Consider the following 26,250-nt stretch of genomic DNA (forward strand, 5'->3'; position numbering starts at 1 on the left):
AGGATAAAAGGGAAAGGGAAATAATCTCTGATGAAGTGAGAATTCAATCACTATATTCTCAGGTTTTCTGAGATTTTTTCTTTTTATTCTGGCCTTTACAAGGCTTTTTCAAGAAGCAGTGACTGATGCCAAAAGAAGACATCAAGTCTTCTGGGATACAAAGAACAATGGCAGTCGACGGATGGTCACTACTGGAGACATGGAACGGATTTCTGCATGCGGCCAACCACCGTCATTGCAGTACACTTCAGAAGTCTCACTTTGGTTATTATGGAAGAAAACCAAATTCTACTGAATTTTTAGCTCACTTAAATCAAATATGTATAGCCTCTCAAGATTTGCAAGCCTAAGAAGTTATTTCGGCAAACTAACTAGGTTGTAAAGTTAAAGCACCTAACACCATCCTGTCTGGAAACTCAGAATCTTTTTATATTGTCAAGTAAGAAAAACTTTAAATGTTTCCATTTGTATCTGGAAGAAACAACAGATGGTAACATCTAGTTAAAATGACAGATATCCTCTAGAGTGAGTATGATTATGCAGATAGCTCTTCATTTAAAAACAGAAGCTATCCCTGCCCAGCTCCAGCTGTGGGTCCTGTGGGGAAGCCGCTGCTGGGAGGAGTGTGGGCATCTGAGAAGGTCTGTGAGTTGGAAGTGCTGAGCTTTTGGGAGGTGACTGGGAATGAAAGCGACCTAAAATTTCTTCCTTCCACCCTGCTTAAGTGTTCTCCATTATGCATCCTCTTTTAAACATAAAAATATAGAGTTTCAGAGCTGTCAGTCATTTACTACTCAGCAAAGAAGGAGAACAGTGGCACAGAGGAGATGAAGGATTTCGTTAGGAGAGAGGTGACACGAGCACTTCTGAGGGGAGGAGAGTGCTGAGGAGGCAGAGGAGCCCAGGACGGGAGCTGCAGAGAGTCCCGGAGCCCTGAGGGACAGGGAGGGGCACTGGGAAGTCCCAGGGTGCAGACAAGGCAGTGGCAGGCGCCACAGAGGAATGCTCCATCAGGCGCAGCCCAGCCTCCAGGACTCAGGGGAGAAGCCCTTCTTCCTCCTTTCCATCACCTCTTTTGCTCTCAAAATTCAGAACTCAGGGGAATCAATAGTACTTCTGTTCAGCCATAGTTTGGATTAAATGGAGGTTCACAGACTAGCCTGAAAACCAACTATCATTTATAATAATTACTTCTTTGCAGAAACAGAAGACTTAGCAACAAATATTCAAAACATAGAGTGCTCTCAAGCCTGCCTTACTACATTTTAAATCAGAACTATCCGATTTTACTGTTTCTGGAAGAAAGCTTAGAGATGATCGAGTCCAACTTCCTCATTTTACGGGAGGAAACTGAGGCATATCAGTATCAGCTGTTGAGCCAGCGTCAGAATCAGTTTTCCTGACCCTGCGTGTGGTGTCTTCCTACCACACGGTCACATTAATTGCTGACAGGAAGCACTCTTCTGAAGAAGCATGACTATATTTCTCCCCTTTCTCCAGTCTTTACACTATTTTATCTTTAGGCTCTCTGTGTTAGTTCTGTTTTCACCTCTCAAGGCCTACTAGTAAATCTGCAGCTTTCAGAAGCTCTTATTTAGAATTTCTTCTCCAGCTCATTTCTTTTCCTTCACAAACGAGGGCTCAATTTACTGGAGAATGACATTATCTAACGTAGTTTTCTTTCAGCAGGGAACAGCCAGGACTGAGGTACACGAAGTGAAAGAACAGGAGCTGCGGACCTGGAGGTTCTTAAGGAACCTGCCAGCTGGGGAGTCACTATGGCAAGAGAAGAGCTGACACAACTGAGCGTGAAGCGGTGGCAGGGAAAGGGGCTGGAGGAGGAGGCTGGTAGCCAGACGGGCAGGCCCTGGGGATGAGAAGTCTGTGCACAAATATTCCAATCTCAGAAGGTGATCGCTTTCCAGTGTACTACCGCCTCCCCCTTTCCATGTTTTAGCATCACGAGAATGAAAAGCAATAACCATTGGTAAACATATGCAAAAATTGAAAGACAGTCAATTAAAGGGTAGAAAATGATAAAATCTTGGACTATCAGTTATACCATAGTAGTAAACCAGGAAGGGAGCATAAAACTTACTTTCACTAGCCACATGATTAGCTGGAAAATACCCTTCCTGTCCCTTCCCTACGCTGCCATACCACCAGTCTTCATTATCTTTGAAAAACACTCGGATAATGTCTCCGCGATGGATGGTTAGTTCATCTGATCGATTCGCTGTGTAGTCATAAAGAGCCACTACCTAAGAGAGAGATAAGACCACCACAGCTTTATCACCACTGTACCACAGAGAAAACCCCCAGCATTCACTTCCTCTTGCAGAAGAGCAGCTGAAACCAAAGCCGTCCTCTGGTGAGTCTGAGGCCGGCTCAAGGTCTGCTAACAGGATCAGGGGTGGTGGGAGCACAGCAGGAGAGGCAAGATAAAAGACTGTGGGACTGAGAAATGGTTAAAAGCATTCAATACACTAAGATTAGCTTCAAAATAACAGATGTTCATTTTTTTAAAGTAAATTACTTGTGAAGCAAATAAAAAAAAAGCTCACACCCCATTCACTTTCTCAGAATTGTTTTATACCACCCTTGGATGCCATGCTCCGTGTTAAGCAGATGCACCTGAAAAAAAATTCTTCAGAACATCAACAATTTCATAAAAGGAAAAGCTCAATGAGACAACCTGATTACATAACTTCATTGTGATCACTTGGTTTACTGTTAATGTTTCTTTCTGAGATACATTTCTCTACAAACACATATGTTTTTGATATTTTATATCAACAACCTAAATCTTTTGACTATCTTTTAAAGTACCCTTATAAACAGCTTATTTTCCCTAGATGCAAATTTAAGAGGAAGAGGCTTCCTATGAGAATGCTCTTCTTTGTGTGGTGACAGTAGTTATTATATTTTATTTTTTCTCTTTTGAAAAACCCAAGTCAAAATGAATGGCTGCACAGGCATTTATAAACCTCTTAGAGCAGCTACAGGAAGGAGGCCGACCTCAACCCATTTTAGACGTGATGCACTATATCAAGTAGGACATAATATGTACACGAAAGGATAAACTATTTTTTTTACTTAAATGAGATTTGAAAATTTACAGGTTGAACAACTACACATGTAATGGGGAAATTTTATCATTATAATCCTTTGTATTTAGGTTGAGTACTGATTCATTCAACTAACAAGTATTTACCGAAATCGTAATGTGCCTGGTACTGTGCTAGGCACTAAATACATGATGATACATAGGATGATTTCTAGAAGGGGTCCCTCACCCAGGCTTTCCAGGAGAATAGAGGATAACCAGGAGTCAGTCAGGTGAAGAGATGGAAAGCGTGTCTCAAGCAGACTGTACCGCACATGTGAGTCCAGGCAAGAGAAACCTACAGCAGTTTGATGAGGAGGAAGCCCAGCATTAGAGGCAAGAGCTGAGCGAGGAGGGTGGGGGAAACTGAGGCTACAGGAGTAAGCAGCGGCCAGGTCACGCATGGTGAAAGAGTTTAGACTCATAACATGGGCAATGAGAAGAGAGAGGAGTTTTAAGCAGGGGATTCCATAACACTTCACAAAACTTTTTGTGGTACCCTTCAATTAATTTACAATACAGTATTTTATTTTATTTTATTTTTTATTAATGTTATGATAGATTACAACCTTGTGAGATACAATACAGTATTTTTTAACGGATCAACCAGGTGATTTTAATGGATAAATTTGAAATTAACTGCTGTCACTATATGACATAAGGGCATTAACAACAATTTAACTCAAATGGTACAAATGCAATTCCTGTTGTACTGCTCAGCTAAGTCCCTAATTTACAGCGTGCCATGCAGGGTGATATTTAAAGTTTACAAATCATTTATAATGCTTAGCATACCGATGCCAAATCCTCGTGTAAAAGTGGAACTTTCCACTTTTCTCTTCATTCTTCCTTCTCCAAACTGCCTCTCCTTTCTCCTCCCACCTCGCACCATGACAGAGGGGGACAGTGAGTCAATGTTCTGAGTGCCTGCTATGTTCTAAGTACCAGGCTGGTTGCCTACCTAAGTTATCTTAATCTTTATGACAACCCTGTGAGGGCGTTAATTCCTATTTCAATTTTATAAATGAGGAATTTGATGTGCAGAGAAATTTAATAACTTGCCTAAAGTCAAGTAAACTAGTAAGTGGTAGAATCAGCATGTAAACTCAGTTTTTTTCTTTCATTTTTTTCAAGACTAAATACACGTATATAGAATAAATACATCTGTATCTAGAATCAAACATGGGGAAGAAGACACAGAGAGGAGAGGAGGCAGCACAGGAGATCCTAATCACTCATGAAAGATGAGACACATTTTGGATAGTGGTACCTAAGCAGGCAGCTGTCCCAAGGAGACCAACTATCCTGGGTCACCCAATGCGGTCCTTTCATGATGAAACCCAGTCCCGAAAAACTGTGTGGGGGTTTGTTCCTGTGTCCCTCATCCTGGCTCTGGTACACTGAGACAGCCCAGCTTTGATGAGTCTTAAGCAAGTCTGAGGTCAACGTATGCTCGTTTATCTGGAGCCAGAGGTGGCTGCTGGGAAGGAGAGCAGGAGAGATTCAGCTTCGGCAACAGAATCATTTAGGAAGTCCCACATTGGCTTGTGTCTTTGTGGGAACTACTGACAAGCTGGAATTCATCAAACTGGAGCCAGAAAACATCCTGAATTTACCACCAAGGAGTGTGGACAAAAGTGTCCCTTCAGAGGTACAGGGATGCAAAAGACTTAGGGTTCCACATTGCAATTTTCTCATTAAAGCACCCACTGATTAACCTCGTTACATAATCACACACAGAACACCAGCTTCTCACGGTCCTTCAGTCCTCGTAAACATGTTGCATATTCTATGCTATTATGGACTGAATTGTGACCCCCACCAAAATTCAAAGGTTGAAGCCTTAACCATCAATGTGACCGTATTTGGAGATAGGGCCTTTAAGGAGATAATTATGGTAAAATGAGGTCATATGGCTGGGGCCCTAATCCAAAGGGACTGAAGTCCTTATAAAAAGAGGAAGAGATACCAGGAGCACACGTGCACAGAGAAAAGGCCGTGTGAGGACACTGTGAGATGGTAGCTGTCTGCAAGCTAATGAGAGAGGCCTCAGGAGAAACCAAGCAGGCCAGCAACTTGATCTTCAACTTCCAGCAACTTGATCTTCAACTTCTAGCCTCTAGAACTGTGAGCAAATGCATTTCTGTTGTTCAAGCCACCAAGTCTATGGTATTTTCTGGCAGCAGCCCTGGCAGACTAGCACAGTCCCACAACCTGATGGGGTCAGACATCACCCGTGAATTTATTCAATACAACTGAGCTTGCTGAATGAATCACTCACTACCTCACTACCAGCCCGTTCTGGTACTGCAAAAGGGCAATGCCTCACTTGTACCCATTTTAGGTCCTTACCAGCGTACAGTACTGTCGTCCACACTATGATAACCTTATCTCCTGATGTAGAAACAATGTCCTTGTCACCAAACTCCACAGCCAACATCCTTAGGAGGGGGATGGTTGCAGAGGTTACATCCCCTAAAGCAAAGGAACAGTCTTTGGAGCATGTCACCATCATACCATTCCTGAGATTTAAGTGAAAAATTGCCATACAATGAGGAGTCAGTGTTTTTCACATGCCAACAGTCCACATTCTGGCAGTGGAATTAGGACCGTTCTCTCATCACACTGAAGGCACACGACGAAAGCCACATGGCTCACGAGAACCTGCTTGTATTCCAGAGTGTGTTTTTATCCAACACATTCTTATCTTCTCACTTGAAGAATACTTACTGTCTCTGAGCATCACAATATACATAGTAGATAATAAACTTCTTTGCTTGTTTTAATTTAGCAGTGGATTCTGCATAAATCAGGTCTTTCCCATCTCTAATTAGATTTTGTTATCTCACTGTTTTAGGATAAAGTAAAGCTCTGTAAAAAAGTTGGGATACACAATCCCATCAAGAGGTTTGTTTTGAATTAATACTATTTCTATTTTCTCCTTAGTCTGGTAGGTCTTGCCATAGAACATCTGTCTGATCACTCTCTTGCTGAGTATCTTCTATAATGCATCACTCTTTGTACACAGTGGTCTGGCATGTAGGTATGACAGAACATCCTCAGCAACATGACCCAAATCTTGAGCTGACAGAGCAGTTATAAAATCTTTATGCAATAAAAGTTTAAAAACATGAGTTTATGTGCCCATGTTGGTAATGACAGGTCTGAGAAAAGAGATGTTCCACCAAATCCACTTGGTCAAATTTTGACTACCCTTTGCTGTTTGAAACAGAGCTCCTCCTCTTTCTCAAAGCTTGCTGAGTTGCTTGGGCACAATCATGGTGGAGGTGCCACTGGCAAGCTTTTTTCTTTTTGACATGCATTTTTCAGTCTTCATACCAGTGCTTGCCAGATACTTTTTCTTGGTTTAAGCAGTCTGCCAGGCTACTATAGGACATTAAGGTGAATTTCTTTGTATTATCTTCTGAGAGATTTTTCATTATCATAATTGCCTCTAAAGACTTCTCAATGGTTCCTGAAACCAGTGTACTGAAGACACATTAACCAGTACTGTCACAGCAGATGTTCCTTGCAACTTCATCTATAATGCAATCCAAAAATCAATATTCACAATGGCTCCATATCATTGAGCAAGCTCAGCTGCACTGAATAAATTCACACACTTGAGCACTTTCTCCTCCGGCCCCGCTTCAGCTGGGCCATAAGCCCTGGGAGACTTCTCTGTGCCAGCCTGCAGCCAGTGTGGCATCTGGATCACACCACCTTCTCTCTGCTTTCTCCTTGCTTCACTTGGTTTCAGACTTCTGGCCTCCAGAAGAGTGAAAGAATAAATTTTTGTTGTTTTAAGCCACACCAAGTTTGTGGTTAATGTGTTACAACAGCTCTAGAAAACTAACGCATGCGAATTCTACTTTGGTGAGTGCTGGATTTTCTTGTGTTCCTTTAAAGAGTTCTGGACCTGTTCCTGGCAGGTAGTCACTTGAGATCAGTTTGACCATTCCCAGTTTGCTTGTAAGTTCTGTTAGAGCACATCCAGGAAGACATTACTCTAGGGCTCATCAATGAACCCCACTACCAGACTGTGATCCTCCTGGTAACTCTCCCATTCTGGCCGTCAGGAACGAGAATTATTCCCATTCTGCTGAATAGGCTACTTCTTTCTGATGGTTCTCTCCTCATGGGGTTTTATCCTTTTATTTTTTTTTTTAAAGATTTTATTTTTTCCTTTTTCTCCCCAAAGCCCCCCGGAACACAGTTGTATCTTCTTCGTTGTGGGTCCTTCTAGTTGTGACATGTGGGACGCTGCCTCAGCGTGGTTTGATGAGCAGTGCCATGTCCGCGCCCAGGATTCGAACCAACGAAACACTGGGCCGCCTGCAGCAGAGCTCGCGAACTTAACCACTCGGCCACAGGGCCAGCCCCGGGTTTTATCCTTTGTATGTGCAGATCAGTACTCAGCCGAAGACTTAGTAAGGGCACTTCTATGGTTATTGGCAGAATTATTACCAATTAATATAAGGTGAAATAAAAAGTAACATCTCAGTAATTACTTTTAGTTTTCACCAGAAGCCTTGTTACAGTTTAATGCACGTTAACTAAAATGTGTACATTTTTATTTATTTATTGGTGAGGAAGACTGGTCCTGAGCTAGTATCTGTTGCCTATCCTCCTCTTTTGCTTGAGGAAGATTGTTGCTGAGCTAACATCTGTGCCCATCTTCCTCTGTTTTGTATGTGGGATACTGCCACAGCACCGCTTGATGAGCGGTGCATAGGTCTGCACCTGGGATCCGAACCTGTGAACCCCAGGCTGCTGAAGTGGAGTGCACATGCGCAAACCTAACCACACCACCACTGGGAGGGCCCCCAAAATGTGTACATGTTTAGTGTTCACGACAAATGCAGATAAGACCTTATTATACTTTTGACATTCTTTAAGAAAGCACACTAAGCTTTAATATAGAAATATTTAGGTTACACTTGTGCTCAAGTGAAAAAAAAAATTGTTCTGTTTTGCTCTCAGGTAGGGCCCATCTCCTGCATACTTGGAGCGACCTTTGGCATGGCTGACCTTGTTATTTCCCTACTCTGGATATACTGCAACAGAAAGCAACTTACATACAAGAACAACTAATTGGAGCAAAAGGAGAAGATAGTTCTCTGTGCATTCCATGGAGACTGTACAGAAATACGTATGGTCTAAAGTCAGGTAGTTCCACTTACAGCACTGTTTTTTATGTAATTACAACATGATGTGATTGTAGCTTTTTTAACTAAGAAACCCCTGAGAGATTGTACCTTCTAGGTGAAATAAAGTATTTATGATAGATTGTGGCCTCAGATGCTGTTTGATGCTTTTTGGACCTTAGAGGAATAAAGAAACATACAGACCTATTTCTAGCATCATGTGGTAGAAATATATACAGTCTCTCATGATTATTTCCATGAATACTACGTAAGACAAACCTAAAGATATTTATAAAAAGGAAACCAAGGTCCTGTTATTTTTAACTGATCTTATCTGGATAATAATAGATTAAGAAAACAGAGATAAAGAAAGTAAATAATTGCACAAAGTTTATTGTCTCTGTACCAGACAAACTATCTGTTCCTATCCTGCTATATAATGCTAGTATACTTGAACCTTAAACACCTCATCAAACAGATATCTCAAAATATTTAATTCCAGATCCCTTCTAATAAAGGTAATGGAAAGAATACCAAACCAGGAATCAAGACAGTGAGTTTCCAGTCCTGTCTGAGCTCCAAGGCTAAGATATATTAGAAAACACTCAGACTGGATGTCTATAAACTAACGGGTTTGAACCAAATGAGATGTGGGATTCTTTCCAGCCTTAACATTCTATCATACCAGGTACTCAAATAAATATTCCAAAAGTACAGCATTCAATGATTTAATGTAAATTCAAAATAGTAACTTGTTGGGTAATAATGTGGCTGTATTATCTGTGATCATACATGAACTGGAGAAGCTTGTTTGACTGCTGCAGTACTACACAGGAAAAACCTCCCAATAATAATTAAAGGACAATACTGATAAACCATTTCTTCTCAATTTACCATTGCAAATACTTCTTTCTTCTTTGACAAATAGGAATGACTTGACCTTTGGACCTCACAAATAAAGCTAGTCATTTTATACAGTGATTGGTATCAATTCAACCTTTTCTCACTGGAAATCACAATCCACATACTTTGTTATAGTGAATCATTAGCGCTTCATTGAAAAAGGCTCTAAAATATATTTTTCTACTGGTTATTTCCTAAAAAAATCAAGAGAATGGTGCAGACCTTTACAGACCAGAAGACAGATTTTTTTTGTTAGTGAAGAAAAATGATAGCGTACTTTAAATTTCTTTCTTTGGAGGGACAGCAAAAGGAAAATTATGAGTCATTGGTTTAGATTAGTTCTCAAAGTATGGTCTTTAGACCACAGCGGCAACATTACCTGAAAGCTTGTTAGACAGGCACATTTTTGGGCCCCATTCCAGACTAACTGAAATCATATATTCTGGGGATAGGCCAAGAAATCTGTATTTTCACAAGCCTTCCAGGTGACTCTGGTGCAGCTCAAGTTTAGTTAATACTTTATTTCAATGATCTACTTAAAAAACACGTACATTTATTTTCTGCACATATTAAGCATGCAACTGAATGGGTAAGAAACATAATTTAAAACTAAAGCCAAAGCTGAGAACAACTTGTTCCTGGCAAAACTTAAAAAAGCTACTTGATCCTCCTTTCCTCCTAGTTGTACTTGTATTGCTTAGTTTCCCTCTTGTCTCACTGAAATGCTGACTAGCTCCCAATGTGAGTAATTTTACAGCCACTTTGTCATTTTTTCAACAAGCTCATGCTCAAACCACAACTAGGAGTCATAGCAAATACTTCTGAGGTTTCCCTACAACCTCTTAAGGATTAGCGAAATTTTTAAAATAGAAAAACAACCAAAATTTAAAGATTAAATGTGTCCACCCAGCAATAATTATTAGGTACTACTCTGTCTGAGCTACTCGCACAGGCTGGGGAGACAGCCGTGAACAGGAGGACAATCCCTATCCCCTCCAAGGGAGCTTCTGTGTTACCGGATGCTTCACTGTTTTCGGTGGTGGCCCTTTTCGAGGGACACTTTTAGTATTTGCACAAGTCACTCTCCTGTTTCTCTATTTTAAGTTGTCAATAAATAGTACCAGGACATACGCTGATAATGAATATTAAAATAATTCACTACTAATTACTTCAGAAAAGTAAATGAATTTCTCTAAATTCTGTTAATGAACCATGAGTAAACACAAAATTACTAGCAAAAAAGAACTAGATGCAGACAGCATTTTTAAACAAAAATCAATTCAGGTATTTGCAAATAATATATTATTAGGTTGCTAACAGCCAGACATCAATAATTAACTGCTCATCTTATTTAAAGACTGAGGCTTTGTATTTCTAATTCTAATGTCAATCGAAATATTCTAGGAAAAGCTCATGTACACTCATGCGAGCATTCGGTTTAGCAGGTAAGAAGATAAGACTGCAGTAATAGAAGGGTAATAAAGAAGCTTAATGGAAAATATGCCTACTTCAGCTTATAATTATTCTTGTGATACACATGGAGACATACACAGTTGAGGAGGAGGCTCTAAAAAATTACAAAACAGTATTTCAAATGGCAAAATAGAAATCAACAAGTAGAATTTTTACGAAGCAAGTGGAAAACCCTGAGCTTAAGAACAAATCAGTAGAGAGGAGGCGCTTCCAGAATGGAGGAGTAATGAAAATTGGCTCTTCAATAAGAGCAAGGACACTGGCAAAAACTGTCAAAATCAACTTTTTAAGAACTCTGAAAATTAGCCAAAAGATTACAATAATCCAAGGAGCATGTATTCACGAAAAACAGCTGAATCTTGGTAAAATTGGCAAGCTTTGTGGTGTTTTAACCTACCCTATTCCCATTACCCTCTGGCCAGCTCCATGGTAGCCTTAAATACCAACAGACTCACAACTGTGCTAACTGTGCAAATTAGCGGGCTAGCAGCCACCGGAGAAGGCAGAGCAGAACGCCTCCCAAGACCAACCTCCAGAGAAGTCCACTGTAGGACCTATGTGGCAGCCCCTGAAAAGCACCATTCTCAGGGCTTGCTTTCATCTGATGTGACTCAGAGCCAGCTGTGTGAACAGCTGTATCTCTAGGGCATTTGTCAAAAGCAATCAGTGGCAACTTAGATGGAGATACAAGTTAGGACAAACAAGGGGCTGACCAAAAAATTAAAATGAAAAACCGGGAAATGACACGTCTACAGGATACTCTGAAAAGCTCTGACACATTCCTGGAAATCTAGAGGCCATGAACATGTGCCAGACTGCGCGTGTGCCCAGGGAAGACCAGAAAAGGCTCTAATCTTTCACCTCTGGCTGACCTTCACCATCTTGGCAAGCAGAAAGTGAAGTCTAAGTAAGGCAGAATTATAAACTGCCTATTGAAGGTCTGAAAGCATGTCCCAACACACACAGACCCCTCAGAAAAGGCTGCAGGACTCGACTCCAGGCATTTAAGGAAATCTCTGTCCAGTCCTTAGCTGATCACTAAGCTAACCAAGCTGACTCTTCAGTGGTTGCACAACACAAAAAACATAGACTTTACAGAATTACTCCAGGAAAGTCAGTAACCAAACAAATAGTAACAATAACAAAAATGAAAACCATGGGGAGGTGGGAGTAGAAAATCTGATTTTGAGGTCTGCCACATTATATTATCTCAAACGTCCAGTTATCAACAAGAAATTATGAGACATGTAAAGAAACAGTAAAGTATAACCCTACAGAGGAACCAAAGGAGTCAACAGATTGTCCCTGAGAAAGCCCAGATATTGGATTTACTAGATAAAGATTCTAAATTAGTATATATATGTTCAAAGACCTAAAAGAAACCAAATAAAACAATTAAAAATAATTTATTAGGAATTTATTTAGGAAAAAAAAATCCTCGAGTTAAAAAGTACAATATTCAACAGAGGTGTTCAACAGTAGATCTGAACTGGCAGAGGAAAGAATCAGTGAACTTTTCAGATAAGTAAACTGAGTTTATCTAGTCTGAGGAACAGAAAGAAAAAAGAACAAAGAAAAATAACAGAGCCTCAGGAATCTATGGGATGCTGTCAAGTGTACCAACATATGAATGACAGGAGTTCCAGAAGGAGAGGAAACAAAGAAAGGGGAGAAAAAGTATTTGAAGAAATAATGACCAAAGACTCCCCAAATCCGATGAAAAACATTAATCTGCACATCCAAGAAGCTAAACCAATTCTAAGTAGGCTAAGGGCAACAAGAGCCACACCTGGACAAATAGTCAAACTGTGGAAAGTTAAAGACAAAGAATGTTGAAAGCAGCAAGAGAAAAACCATTCATCACACAGAAGGGATCCTCAATAAGATCAACAACATACTTCTCGCCAGAAACCTTGGAGGTCAGAAGTTAGTAGGATGATGCTTCCAACATTTAGGGTTGAAAGAAGACTCAACCTATCATTCAATAGGCAGCAAAACTGTTCTTTAAAAAGGAAGGAGACGTTAATACTTTCCCAGGTAAATGATAACTGAGTTCAGTGACCCTTAGAGAAAAACTGATGGAAGCACCTCAGGCCAAAATGAAAGGGCAGTTGACAGTACCTCAAATCCACATAGAGAAGTAAGGGTAACAACATAGGCAAACATAAAAGATGGTATAATTTTATGTTTTTTGTAACTCCTCTCCATTTGATTTAACAGATTACTTTGTAAAGACATCATTATAAAAACATGTTGATGGGCTTATAATGTCTAAAGATGTACTTTGTATGACAATAATGACACAAAGGAGGCAGAAGGGCAAAGAGCTGTATTAGAGCAAAGTTTTTACTACTGAAATTAAGTTGGTATTAATCCAAACTAGATTGTTTAAGTCAATATGTTAATTATAACTCTAGGGTAACCACTAAGAAAACTCAAGAAAATATACAAAAATAAAAAGGGAATTAAAATAGTATAGTAAAAAATATTAATTTAACACCAAAAAAGTGAGTAATAAATGAACAAAGGAACCAAAAAATACAACAGACATAAAGAAGACAAAGCTTGTACACTTAATTCTGTCTTATCAGTAATTACATTAAATGTAAAAGGATTAAACATTCCAAACAGAAAGCAGAGATTACCAGAATGGAAAAAAAAAATGACCTAACTATACGCTGTCTACAAGAGGAATATTTTAGATTTAAGGACCAAAAAAAGTTGAAAAGGATGAAAAAAGTATACCATACAAGTAAAAATCAAAAGAGCTGGAGTGATTGTTCTTATATCTGGCAAAACAAAATTTAAGACAAAAACTGTTATTAGAGATAAAATAGGACATTTTAAATGAGAAAAGGGTCAATCAATCAGGACACATAAAAAAGTATAAATACATATGCACCTAACACAGCCTCAAAACACATAAGGCAAAACTGACAGAGCTAAAATGTGAAATAGACAATTCAACAACAATAGTTGGAGACTTCAATACCCCACTCTCAATATAGATCAACATGGGAACAGAAGACTTGATCAACACTATAAACCAATTAGATCTAATAGACATCTATGAACACTCCACCCAACAAAAGCAGAACACATATTCTTCTTAAGTGAACACGGAACATTCTCTAGGATAGACAATATGCTAGGCCATAAAATAAGCCTTAAAAAAAAAAAAAACCCTGAAATCATAGAAAGTATATTCTCCAACCATAATGAAATGAAATAGAAATCAGTTACAGGAAGACATTTGGGAAATTCACAAATGTGTGGAAATTAAACAACACACTCTTAAATAACCAATGGGTCAAAGAAGAAATCACCAGGGAAATTAGAAAATAGTAAGTGAAAAGATAAACACAACATACCAAAATGTATGGGATGTAGCAAAAGCAGTGATTTGAGGAAATTTTATAGCTGTAAATGCTTTTATTGAGAAGATATCAAATCAATAGCCTAACTTTATACTTTAAAACTAGAAAAATAAAACTAAAACCAAAGCAAGCAGAAGGAAGAAAATGATAAACATTAGGATGGAAATAAATGACATAGAAAATAGAAAAAGAATAGAGAAAATTAACATAAGCAAAAATTTGTTCTTTGAGAGAGCAAGAAAATTAACAAAACTTTAGCTAGACTGACCAAGGTGGGGAAAAGAAAAGGTAACAACCAAATTAATAAAATCAAGAATGAAAGAGGAGATAGCACCCCCGGATCCAGAGAAAGAAAAAGGATTATAAGAGAATGCTATTATCAACTGTATGCTAACAAATTAAATAGCCTAGATGAAAGGGACAAATTCCTGGAAAGATACAACTTAAAAGTGATTGAAGAAGAAAAAGAAAACCTGAATAGACTTGTAAGAGTAAAGAGATTAAACTGGCAATCAAAAAACTCCCCACAAAGGAAAGCCCAGGCACAGATGCATCATTGGTGAATTGTACTAAATGTTTAAGTAAGAAATAACACTAGTCTTTTACAAACTCTTCCAAAAAATAAAAGAAATGAACACTTTCCAACTTGTATGGTGTATTATTGTGCTTCCAAAACTAGACAAGAAAAGAAAACTACAGACCAAGATCTCTTATAAACATTGATGTAAAAGCATCAACAAAATAGTAGCAAACAGAATCTATAACATTTAAAAGGAATTATACACCATGCAAGTGGGATTTATCCCAGAAATGATAGGTTGGGTTAACATATGAAAATCAGTCAATATAACAGACCATGTTAATAGCAGTAAGGACAAAATCCATATAATTATTTCCACACATACAGAAAAAGTATTTAACAAAATCCAACATCCTTTCCTGATAAAAACCCTCAACAAAGTAAGAAAACAAGGGAAGTTCCTCAACTTGAGAAAGGCTATGTACAAAAGGGCACAACTGACAACATAATGAATGGTCAAAGACTGAGTTTCCCCTCTAAGATTAGGAACAAGACAAGACAAAAACATGCACTCTTGTCACTTAAACATTGTCCTGGCGATTCTAGCCAGGAAAATTAGGCAAGAAAAAAAAAAGGCATCCAGATGGAAAGGAAAAAGTATACTATCTCTATTAGGAGATGACATGGGCTTGTATATGGACAATCTCAAGAAATCTACAAAAAAAACTCAAAACATCTTTTAGAACTAGTAAATTCAGCAAGGGTACACAACATAAGGTCAATATAAAAAATCAAGTATATTTCTACACATGAGGAATGAACAATGTGAATATAAAAACAATTCCATTTGCAATAGCATGAAAAAGAATAAAATACTTAAAAGTCTAAGACTTATGTATTGAAAATCACAACATGTTATTAAAAGAAATTAAAGACCTAGATCAACTGAAAGACCCGTTTGTTCAGGTTGGAAGACTTAACATTACTAGGATGAAAATACTCCTCAATTTTGATCTACAGATTCAACACAATCCTCATCAAAAATTTTGCAGAAATTGAGAAGGTAACCATAAGATTCATATGGAAATGCAAGGGACCTAGAATAACCAAAACAATCTGGAAAAAGAACAAAGTTGGAGGACACAACTTGATTTTAAAACTTACTACAAAGCTACAGTAATTAAAACAGTAGATTACCGACATGAAGATAGGCATATGGATCAATGCAACAGAACTGAGAGTCCAGATATAAACCCTTACATTCATGGTCATTTGATTTTTGACAAGGGTGCCAAGACCATTAAATGGGGAAAGAATAGTCTTTTCAACAAATAGTACTGGGAAAACTGGATAGCCAAAGGCAAAAAAATAAAGTTGCATCCCTAACTCACATGATATACAACGATTAACTCAAAATGGGTTACAGACCCAAAAGTAAGAGATATATATATAAAACTCTCATAAGAAAACATGAGAGTCAATGTTCGTGACCTTGCATCAGACAACGGTTTCTTAGATATGACATCAAAAGTACAAGCGACAAAAGAAAAAAGTAGATAAATTTGACTTTATAAAAATTAAAAATCTGTGCTTCAAATGACACAATCAAGAAAGAGAAAAGGCTGCTCACAAAAAGAGAGAAAATATCTGCAAATCATATATCAGATGAGACACTTGCATTCCGAGTATGTAAATAATAAAAGAGAAAACTCAATTAGATATAAATAATATAAATATATTTATATCATATTTATATGTAATTTACATAATTATACATTTGATTTTTACATAAAAATACATATATATACTATATGCCTGGCATATGGCAAGTACTTAGAAAGTGGTAGGTCTATTTATTATTCAACTCCATAAGTTCTTTGAGTTATCACAGAGGGTGGTATTTTGTAATAAAATACTTCTGTAGCACATCCACAGCTATAAATGTGATCCTATTTTCCAAATTAAATATAGATCTGCTAAGTTCAACTCCATTTCTAAAAACAAAAATTTATTTCCACATTTGGTATAATAAGCTCTGAATCCAATATATACATACACATATGTAATACATGTATTCATTAAAAAATATATCTAACATATAATTATATAGTAAAATATAATTATAATTAGCCTAATCAGAAAATGGGCAAATGATTTGAATAGATTCTCCAAAGCAGATATACAAATAGCACTTCAAAAGATGCTCACATCATTAGTCATTAAGGAAATGCAAATCAAAATCACAAGATACCACTTCCCACCCACCAGGACCGCTATAATAGAAATAACAATAAGAAGCGTTGGTGAGGATGTGGAGAAACTGAAACCCTCACACATGGCTGGTGGGATTGTAAAATGGTTCAGTCACTTTGGAGAACATTTTGGCAGTTCCTCAAAATGTTGAACACAGAGTTACCATATGACATAGCAATTCTACTACCAAATATATATCCAAGAGAATTGAAGTCATACGTACACACAAAAACCTGTATGTAAATGTTCACATAGCATGTTCATAATAGCTAAAAATGGAAGTGACCCAGATGCTCCTCAATGAATTAATGGATAAATAAAATGTGGTATATTCACATAATAGAATATTATTCAGCCATAAAAAGGAATGAAATTCTGATGTATGCTACAACATGGACGAACTCTGAAAACATTATGCTACGTGAAAGAAACCAGATACAGATATGGCATGACTGCATTTATAAAAAATGTCCAGAAGAGGCAAATCCATAGACATAGAAAGTAGCTTAGTATTCGCCAGGGTCTAGGGAGAGAAGGCAATGGAGGTGGGGTGATTACTGACCAATGTGGGATTTTTTGGGAGGGTGATATATCTTAAAATTAGAGAATAGTGACGGTTGAAAACTCTGGCAATATACAAAAACCCACTGAATCATACACTTTAAAAGGCAAATTTTATGCTATGTGAATTATATCCAAATAAAGCTGTTATAAAAAAGAACATTATAGAAATTATGGTTACGGGAGGTGAAGGTGGTCATGCTGAATAAAGCAACAGATACAAGCAAAAATACAGAGATGAAGACCAGAGCTCTCCATGTCAGTGAAGACAGCCTTGATTCTGGCTATGGAAATGGACAAGAGAGGTTACACTTTAGAAACCCAAAGGAAGGGGAAAGCACCACATGTGAGACATAAGAGAGAAAGAGGAGCTTAATATATCACTAAGGTTTTGTTGGTAAGAACTAAGCAGCTGGTAGTACCAGTGACAGAGAATTAAACTGGAAAGGCCCAATGAAAGTCCCAGGGAAGAGAGGAGTTTTGCTGAGCTGTACTCATTTTTAGGTTCTTTGGGTTACCAAACAGCTGACAGCCTAAGTACTTATTACAAAGGCTTTTCTAGTAGAATGGAGAAAGGAAAGAATAATTAAGATTAGAAACATCAAGTGAGTCGTCATTCATACTTAGGTATCAGCTGAAACTTAAGTGTATACAAGGAACTTTACAAGTAGGTCTCAAGGAAGAAGGGACAAAGCCCAACCACCTCATTCTTGGGTGATACTCACAACTACCTTCTCATTCCTTCACTCCTTCTCTTCACACAGCTGTCTGTGGCATGTGGGTAGGGTAGTTTGAAGTGTAGCAGGTGTTCGTAATTTCCTTTCTCAAGGTCACAGGTGACTCTGCCAGCGCACTAGAAAACCACAGCTTCTGGGCCCCTTTCTTCCCACCAAACCCCAAGATCCCCTTCTCACATCCAGATTGCCCTCTGCTACTGATGTGTCTTTACCCCACCCCAGAGCTACCAGAATTGAAGGGTCACTATCCCAGGAAATCTACTGAGGCTCTATCCACTAATCTCAAACCCTATCTGATTAAAACTTCTTGGTAGGTGGATGGGATGTTTCCCAAGAAAAATTTTTGAAATTGGCTTTCTTAGATAACTTCCATGGTAGATTTATTAAGAGGGAGGAATCTGTATTTGGCTGTGTCCCCTCCTCAAATCAAGGCCTTCATGACCCTGTTTAGATGTCACTCTGGTCAACCTTTCCAGTTGTGCTCAGTTGTCTACACCCTCTCATTACCACCCCCTGCCAAATCCCATCACAAGTGACAGTCATGACACAAAATCAGATGAGATAATACACACTATGTAGCAGGGCTTCTAAGACTACGAATTGTTTTCCTAAGTGTTAATTGCTGTTTACATTACTTGAACTGCTCCTGATTTCCACAGAATCTGCCTTGTACCATTGAATGGAGTTTAACAGTTTAGTCACATAAACTGATTGGGCTTTTAAGGAGTTAATATTTTTGGCTCATCTACCATAACACAGTAACACATTCAGTTTAAGTGTTTCTAGAAGATTCTTAAAGACCTTTTGTGTTTCAGTTTCCCTAATGGCAAATAATGATACTAATAATACTTTTATGGAATTATTATGACATTCAAGTGAGATAACCTACATAAAACATTTTGCATAGTGCCTATACACAGTAAGTGCCCAATAAACGTTAGGTCATGCGTTGCTTAATGACGGGAATGTGTTCTGAGAAATGTGTTGTTAGGTGATTTTGTCGTTGTTCGAACATCATAGAGTGCACTTACACAGATCTCGATGGTGTAGCCTACTGCACACCTAGGCTGTATGGTACCAAGCTTATGGGAGCACTGTCCTATAAGTGGTCCATCGTTGACTGAAACATTATTTTGTGGTGCATGACTATATTACCATACAATTCTTAAACTTCTTTGAGTTATCATAGATGAATGGTGTTTTCTAGTAAAATATTTTTGTAGAACACCCATAACTATAAACATGACAGTATTTTCCTAACCAAATAAGGATCTACTAACTCCAGTTCCATTTCTGAAAACAAAAATTCATTTCTAGGTTTGGCAAAATAAGCACTGCATCCAAAAAGTGCCCTCAGAGAAGTCTGTGCGTGTTGCCAATGATATTACCAGGCAGAGAGACGGTGACAAGAAAACTTTACAAAGTTTCATTAGAAACACAGAACAAGAAGCTCCATTTCCTCTAGGGATTTATCTCACTTAATCTTCATGCAGCAAACTAATCTGTGACTGAATTATGTGGTTATACCAAGAGGTGTCTGCGTTACTGACTGCTGTGCTGCTATCTCTGCCAAGGACCGACCTCTGGGGACACTGAGATGCAGGATAAAGAGCAGCAGAGGAACAAGAAAGGTGGCGAACTTGTATATGTTTATCAAGGCAAAAAAAGAACTTATGGGACATTACTAGTGGCAGATGGTAAACGACCATCCAGGCAGGAAAAACAGATCTCTAGTCTGATAACTTTTTATTAAATTTCTCCCAAAATGGAAAATACTATCCCGTAAAATAATGAGAATTAAATTTTTTCTTTTCTAAATAATTGTTTCCTTTGTCTTATGGCATGATCACTTCGAGTCTTGATTTCTGCCGTGGGTTATATTAATGCTTCCTTAAAGGGATCAAATTTTATATTCTTTGGAAGGAAAATTTCAAGTAATCACCAAATCTTATTTTAAAGATTTTATTTTTTCCTTTTTCTCCCCAAAGCCTCCCAGTACATAGTTGTATATTCTTAGTTGTGGGTCCTTCTAGTTGTGGCATGTGGGACGCTGCCTCAGCGTGGTCTGATGAGCAGTGCCATGTCCGCCCCCAGGATTCGAACCGATGAAACACTGGGCCGCCTGCAGCGGAGCGTGTGAACTTAACCACTCGGCCACGGGGCCAGCCCCCCAAATCTTATTTTAAAAGACGTGCAAGTGAACGCTTTACTAAAGCACAATGCAAAGTAACACTGAAATTGCTTTTAAATAATAATATTCCCCAAACAAAATGACTTATAAAATCAAAACTTAAAATTGCCCACAGGTAAACAAATTGTTCCCATTTTGATTTTGTTTACTGTTCAATATTTTTCTAATGTTTTGAACAAAGACAATTAACAAGGGGCACAAAGTTTGTTAGAGTTTGGGAGAGAGCTATTACCATAGCTGGAAAAAATCAGGATTCAAAAGAATTTTGAGACTGGCTAGTGAGTCAAAAGGAAACTGATAAAATTCACCAAGGAGAAACGGAGAGCTTTGGACTCAGGGTCAAACAGTGACAGCTGAGAGCTGGGAGGTTACTGTGCGCTGGACACTGTGCTCAGTACATGAAACAACAGAGCAACACCAATGAAGGAGGTTCTCTTATCATTTCCATTCTAGAGGTGGGGTACTGAGGCCCAAACATGTAACTAATGGGAAATAGGTCTTGACAGTACATCTTTAGGACAGGAAGGAATTATGGTAGGTCATAATTCAATATCAAACACAGTATCCAGATTACAGAAATCAATAATACCACTACACTTTTCATGTCATAATTAGAATATTAAGTCCAGTTCTGGATGCCACTTTTCCAAAGAATGTGAACAAATTAGAATGGAATCAATATAGATTAAGATAACTAGAAGAAAACAGATATATTTAGCCTAAAAAAAAGATCAAGATAAAAATAGATGCTCTCAAACATCTTAGGAGCTGCATTTATAGAAAAGGAAACTGATCTGTTCTATGGCAGTCTAGAAGCAGAGAAGAGGTAAGATACTAATCATTTGTAGTAAAGTACAAAACTTAAGTAATTAATGAAAACACTGTTTATAAGGTAGATCCAGTTTTTGCTTTCCAGGAAAAAATGTATCCATAAGTAAGGGGACTCTTTCTTTAGTAACTGGTGAGATATCTCATATGTTGAAGCTAAATGACTTGGAATGTGTAGAGATTAGAAATGTCTTGGGGCCGGCCCGGTGGCACAGCGGTTAAGTGCGCATGTTCCGCTTTGGCAGCCTGGGGTTCGCTGGTTTGGATCCCGGGTGTGGACATGGCACCGCTTGGTAAGCCATGCTGTGGCAGGCATCCCACATATAAAGTAGAGGAAGATGGGCACGGATGTGAGCTCAGGGCCAGTCTTCCTCAGCAAAAAGAGGAGGATTGGCAGATGTTAGCTCAGGGCTGATCTTCCTCCAAAAAAAAAAAAAGAAAAGAAATGTCTCAACACTCTTATCACAATACCTCATTACTAGCAGATAATGTTGTGTTTGGAAAAGTCTTGATGCAAATATCAAGAAGTCCAGAGGCTCTTAGGTAACATTAATTAAAAAAAAAAAAAAAAAAAAAGAATCTCCAGGCTCTATATCTACTATCTGTGTGATCCTAGGCAAATTTCTACACTTTTCAGTGCCTCAGTTTCATAATTTAGTAAACGGGAATAACGATACCTACCTGAGAATTATGCAGATGAAAAGAAATTAGATGTAGAGACACTGGTAACATAGTAAGCATTCAATACATGTGTATCAATGTTCGCAACAAAGCATCAATAAGGTAAATAATAACTTGATAGAATTATGATTAACATTCTTGGAGATTCAGGATCAGTATGAATATCAGTTATACAATAATAGCTCGTAACATTACGTGCAACGCACTGCAGAGTGCTCAAATTGTAGTGCTAAACAAGAACATGCAAAGTCCCTCTTGATGCAGTATACATTTTACTACGAGAGACAACATTTAATAATTTTTTATAGGCTCTTCTGCAATAAGGCCTTGCATTCTGTACAACTGTCAACTAAATATACTGGGGCTTATGGAAAAAACGCAGTTGTTGCAGACTACTTAAAATCCAGGGAAGTTTGTACTAGGGTGCTGACAGAAACAACGACAATCCTAATCAAAGCACTAACATGGTGTTCTTTCTCTCCTGGCATTTGTGGCCAGCATGACTGTCAGTCAGTCCCCATCCTCTGCAGCCACACACCCTAGCATCCAGGAGATCTTCTTTGAAATGCAGGTGCCTGAAAGAATTTACTTTCAATAGAGATCAGTTTATCTATCTAAAAATCCAATCCACATTTTAGTCTTCATCAATCAAGCAAACCAATTTTTTTAAATTAGGGGAAACATCTTTGCAGTGTCTTCATTTGTACTTGCAGTTACTGAAGTTTTTCTAAGATTCCTTAGTCTTTCTGCTTCATTGTGAGGAAGCTGGCTCTGATTGCTTCAACACTTAGAACGTGCAGAAAAAATCCTTCTGCATTCACACTGACACCATTCATCTCTTTATTAACTGCACACAGGCTAACGTGTATCACACAAACACAGACTGTGCTTACTCAGAATGACAGCCAGTGCTCCGGGCAGGGCGTAGCTAGGACAGCACACACACTCCCTCCAGGGCCACACTCCCCGGCTGCTGAGATGCTACACTGTCCTGGTCTCCTACGTCTCCTCCTTCTTTACCTGTCTCCTGTGAGGGCTCTTCTTCCACCCTTTTGAATATGAAGATCCCTTATGTCCAGCCTGGCTCTTTGCTCTTATTTGTCCCTATAGTTTCAGCATATACTCATTTAGGCAGTTATCTACTGATAGTTCATAAGCAGTGGCCAACAAGACAGACAGGGTCCTTGCTTTAATGGAACCTACATCCTACTGAGGAAGACAGATGAGAAACAAGAAAACTAAATAAAAATTTACAAATTGGGATAAGCATTAACAAGGAGAAAACAAGGTGCAACAATAAAGACTAAGTGGAGAGTATCTACACCTCAGATAGAGTGGTGAAGGAAGATCCTTTGAAAAGTTGACATTTATTGGGATCTAAAGAAAAAGCCTGTTATGCAAAAGGGTGTGTATATTCCTGGCAGAGAGACCAACTGTCAAAGGCATCCGAGTGAGTGAGAGAAAGCTTGGCTGTGTTCAAGAAACTCCAAGAGGGGAGTCTCACCAGGTGACCCAGAAGAGGCAGGAAGAGACCAGACCATGCGAGGCTCTACAGGCCCCAGGAAAGGGTGAGGGTCTTATTCTAAACGTAAGGAAAAGTTATCGAAGAGTGTTAAGCAGGAGGATAACCCATTCTGACTTACATCTTAAAAAGATCACTCTGGCTGTCCTGATGTACGACCCAGGTGACTGATCACACACAGTCAGGGGCGCCCAAGGTAGCCCCAGCTATGCCTGGTGTCCTGTGTAACCGGACTTCTGCATCGACTCCAGGGGAGAGTTACAATATACAGTAAATAAATACATACATAATAAAACAAACTTTAAAAAATGAAAGGAGAAAAGGAAAAAAGGTTGGTCAAGACACAGGCAGGCCGCTGCAGCAGCCTTCACCAGCTTCCCTGAGGGCCCTGACCTAGCTGGGACCCTCGGCTTCCCCCTTTGATTCTGGACCTAGTTTTACCTCTCAGGCTTGGTATATGTTCTTGTCCTTAATGTCTGGCCATCTTTCGTGATTAAATAATATTCAATATCTGGTATATATAAACATGCCGAGTGGGGTACAGCATATCTTGACTCGTCTATTCCCCACAACAATCCTTGAGGCAGGAATTATCATCCTACATAATTATAGACGAGGAAACCAAAGCACAAAGGGTAAAGAAACCTGCTTGAAGTCTTACAGAGGGAAAGTGGCCCAACCTGGACATGAGAGCAGGTAATTTGGTTCTGGACTCAGTGCTCTTGTCCCCTCTTCCAATAGTGCTTCTCAGGGTGAGAGGCCCAGACACGATTAGGGAACCGCAAGTAGCTCAGAGGCCAGAGGGAGTATTGGGGAAAAGCTGGAAACAAGATTAGAAAGGCAGCAGAAGGGCTTCAGCTCACTTTTCAGCTGACAGGAGACGGGTACACTGCTGGATCGTTAATGCATGATGGGACGTACGCTCTGGATAAACAGCTCTGTGGAGAATGGATTTGGGAGGTGAGGAGGAGCCTGGTTGCTGACTCAGCTTTTCCTAAATACCAGCTATCTGCCTCCCTCCTGGACGGGCCTTTGGATACCTGTTGTGAAGAATCTGCTTGCTCCCCGCCCATGACGATACATATCTGACTTCCCACAATCCAGGCTTGAGGCTCTGACTGCTGGACCTGTCCCTTCTGGACTCTCTAGCTGGAGGGTGTCTCTATCAAGCACAACAAATTTACCTCTTCAAACTCTCCTTTTTTCTGAGATCTAAGGCTATATTCTCAGCTCCCTGCTGAATGTTTTTACTTGTTCATGACATCTGGTTACCTGAAATTTAACACATCTAAAATTGAATCCATTATGCTCTAAAAATCATCCCTTCATTCCCGTTAAAGAATCTGTTAATGGAGTCGTCCCTCTCTCAGTGACCTATGTCTGCAGTCTTGGAATCATTTTTTTACCACTTTTCTTTTGAGTCCCCATCATCAGTTCCAATCTCCAAATCTTTCGTGCACCCTCTATTTCCATTTCCACTGCCCCTTCTTATTCAGACCCTTATCACCTCAAACATGGATTGCAGTAGCTCCACAGCTCACTTACCTTCTTCCTATCTCCACTCACCTGCAATTTCGTGAACTGCTTTTCTTTTAATCTTTTTAAAAACACTACCCCTTGATCAAATTATTCTCATGCTCAAATGCCTCAGTAGTGCTTATACTGATAAAGTCTAATTCTTTACCTAACATCCAAGGATCTTCATAAATCATGCCAAAATCACCCTTTCTAATCTTCTATCTCATGTTTTTAAATATTCTCCCCTTCAGTCACACTGTCTATCTATAGTCACAATGTCCATCCATAAACTGTGTACTTTCCTTCTCCTATGATCTCTAGACATACTGTTGCTCTAGCCCAGAACATTCTATTTCTTTTTAAATCTTATCCTTCCTTTATGATCCAGTTTAGTACCTTTCTACTCTAAACAGCCTTCCCAAACCACTCCAGTCCTGAGAATTTCTATAGCATTCAAGGTCTATGTCATATTCCTGTACTGAGCACAAGCTGCCTTGGTGACATGACATTTGCTCCATCGTGTTCTGAACTTCTACCATTTTCACATATTGGGATTTAACTGTCTACAGCTCACTTTTCTAACGAGACCAAGAGCTACTCAAAGACACAAAGCACGTTTTATACTTTGTATTTCTACTTTTCTCATACCTACTCAGTGCTTGGTCTGTACCATCCTATGCACACTGTATACCTAATGCTTGCTGATAACTTAGAAAACAAATTCAGATTATGCCACTGTTATGTTATTGTCCTCCAGTAATGTGACGTTTTCAGAACTTTAAAAGTTTGTCAGGTAGAAAAATTTAGCAAAGTCAAAGGAGAATTAGGGGAAAGAATGTCAACAGAGTATGCTAATTGGAAAAATCAACATAAGCTTCTTAATTTACAATAGCTGGAGAAAAAAACTAATGTACAGATACTTAAGAAATATGTTATATTAGGGACAACTCACAAGTGGTCTTAAAGGAGAACTATTTTGCATTTATATTTGAATTTCCATAGAATTGCTTTGAATTGCTACTTTATTGATAAGTGAAAACAGATTCTTTTATGACTTAAGTTATAAAAGCTTATAGTTCATCAGTTCCCTCTCCACCCTGCAATTACCTACAGGAAGAGATTGGCCATAGCTTCTATTTTATGAGTTTTATAGGGGCACATTCATCCCAGTTTACATACTATGAATTCCTGGAAAATTCTATAGATTGGAGAAAATAAACTGCTTCCTTTGGATCAAAGATATTTCAGCTGAACTCATGCATTTATTCACAAAAAAGCTGCCTCAAATATTATGTTAAACTGTGATATTTTACATAAATATATGTATACAGTACATTATACTAATGTGTAACAATGCAATTTGTAACACTCTTGTGAACCTACAGAGTGGAGAAAACATTGATGACAATCTAACAACATAAACTACTCAAATG

At 38.7% G+C, this 26,250-nt stretch overlaps 1 protein-coding gene across 31 annotated transcripts in view; it reads right to left on the minus strand.

Annotated features, from left to right (window-relative positions):
• The window catches only part of AHI1 (Abelson helper integration site 1), a 180,734-nt gene that overhangs the window by 38,557 nt on the left and 115,927 nt on the right, over nucleotides 1-26,250 (minus strand). For 25 of the 31 annotated variants that reach the window (XR_011497647.1, XR_011497646.1, XR_011497645.1 and 22 more), the window contains one exon: nucleotides 2,099-2,261. The exons of the other annotated variants lie outside the window; for them this stretch is intronic. Coding sequence is in view for 20 of the 25 variants with exons in the window: in XM_070496191.1 (XP_070352292.1) it covers nucleotides 2,099-2,261 (163 nt within the window). In the remaining 5 variants the exon portion in view is untranslated. The remainder of the gene's footprint in view (nucleotides 1-2,098; nucleotides 2,262-26,250) is intronic. 31 annotated transcript variants of the gene reach the window in all.

The sequence above is a fragment of the Equus asinus genome, chromosome 24 (genome assembly GCF_041296235.1).
Source record: "Equus asinus isolate D_3611 breed Donkey chromosome 24, EquAss-T2T_v2, whole genome shotgun sequence".
In the NCBI taxonomy this organism is placed as follows: Eukaryota; Metazoa; Chordata; class Mammalia; order Perissodactyla; family Equidae; genus Equus; species Equus asinus.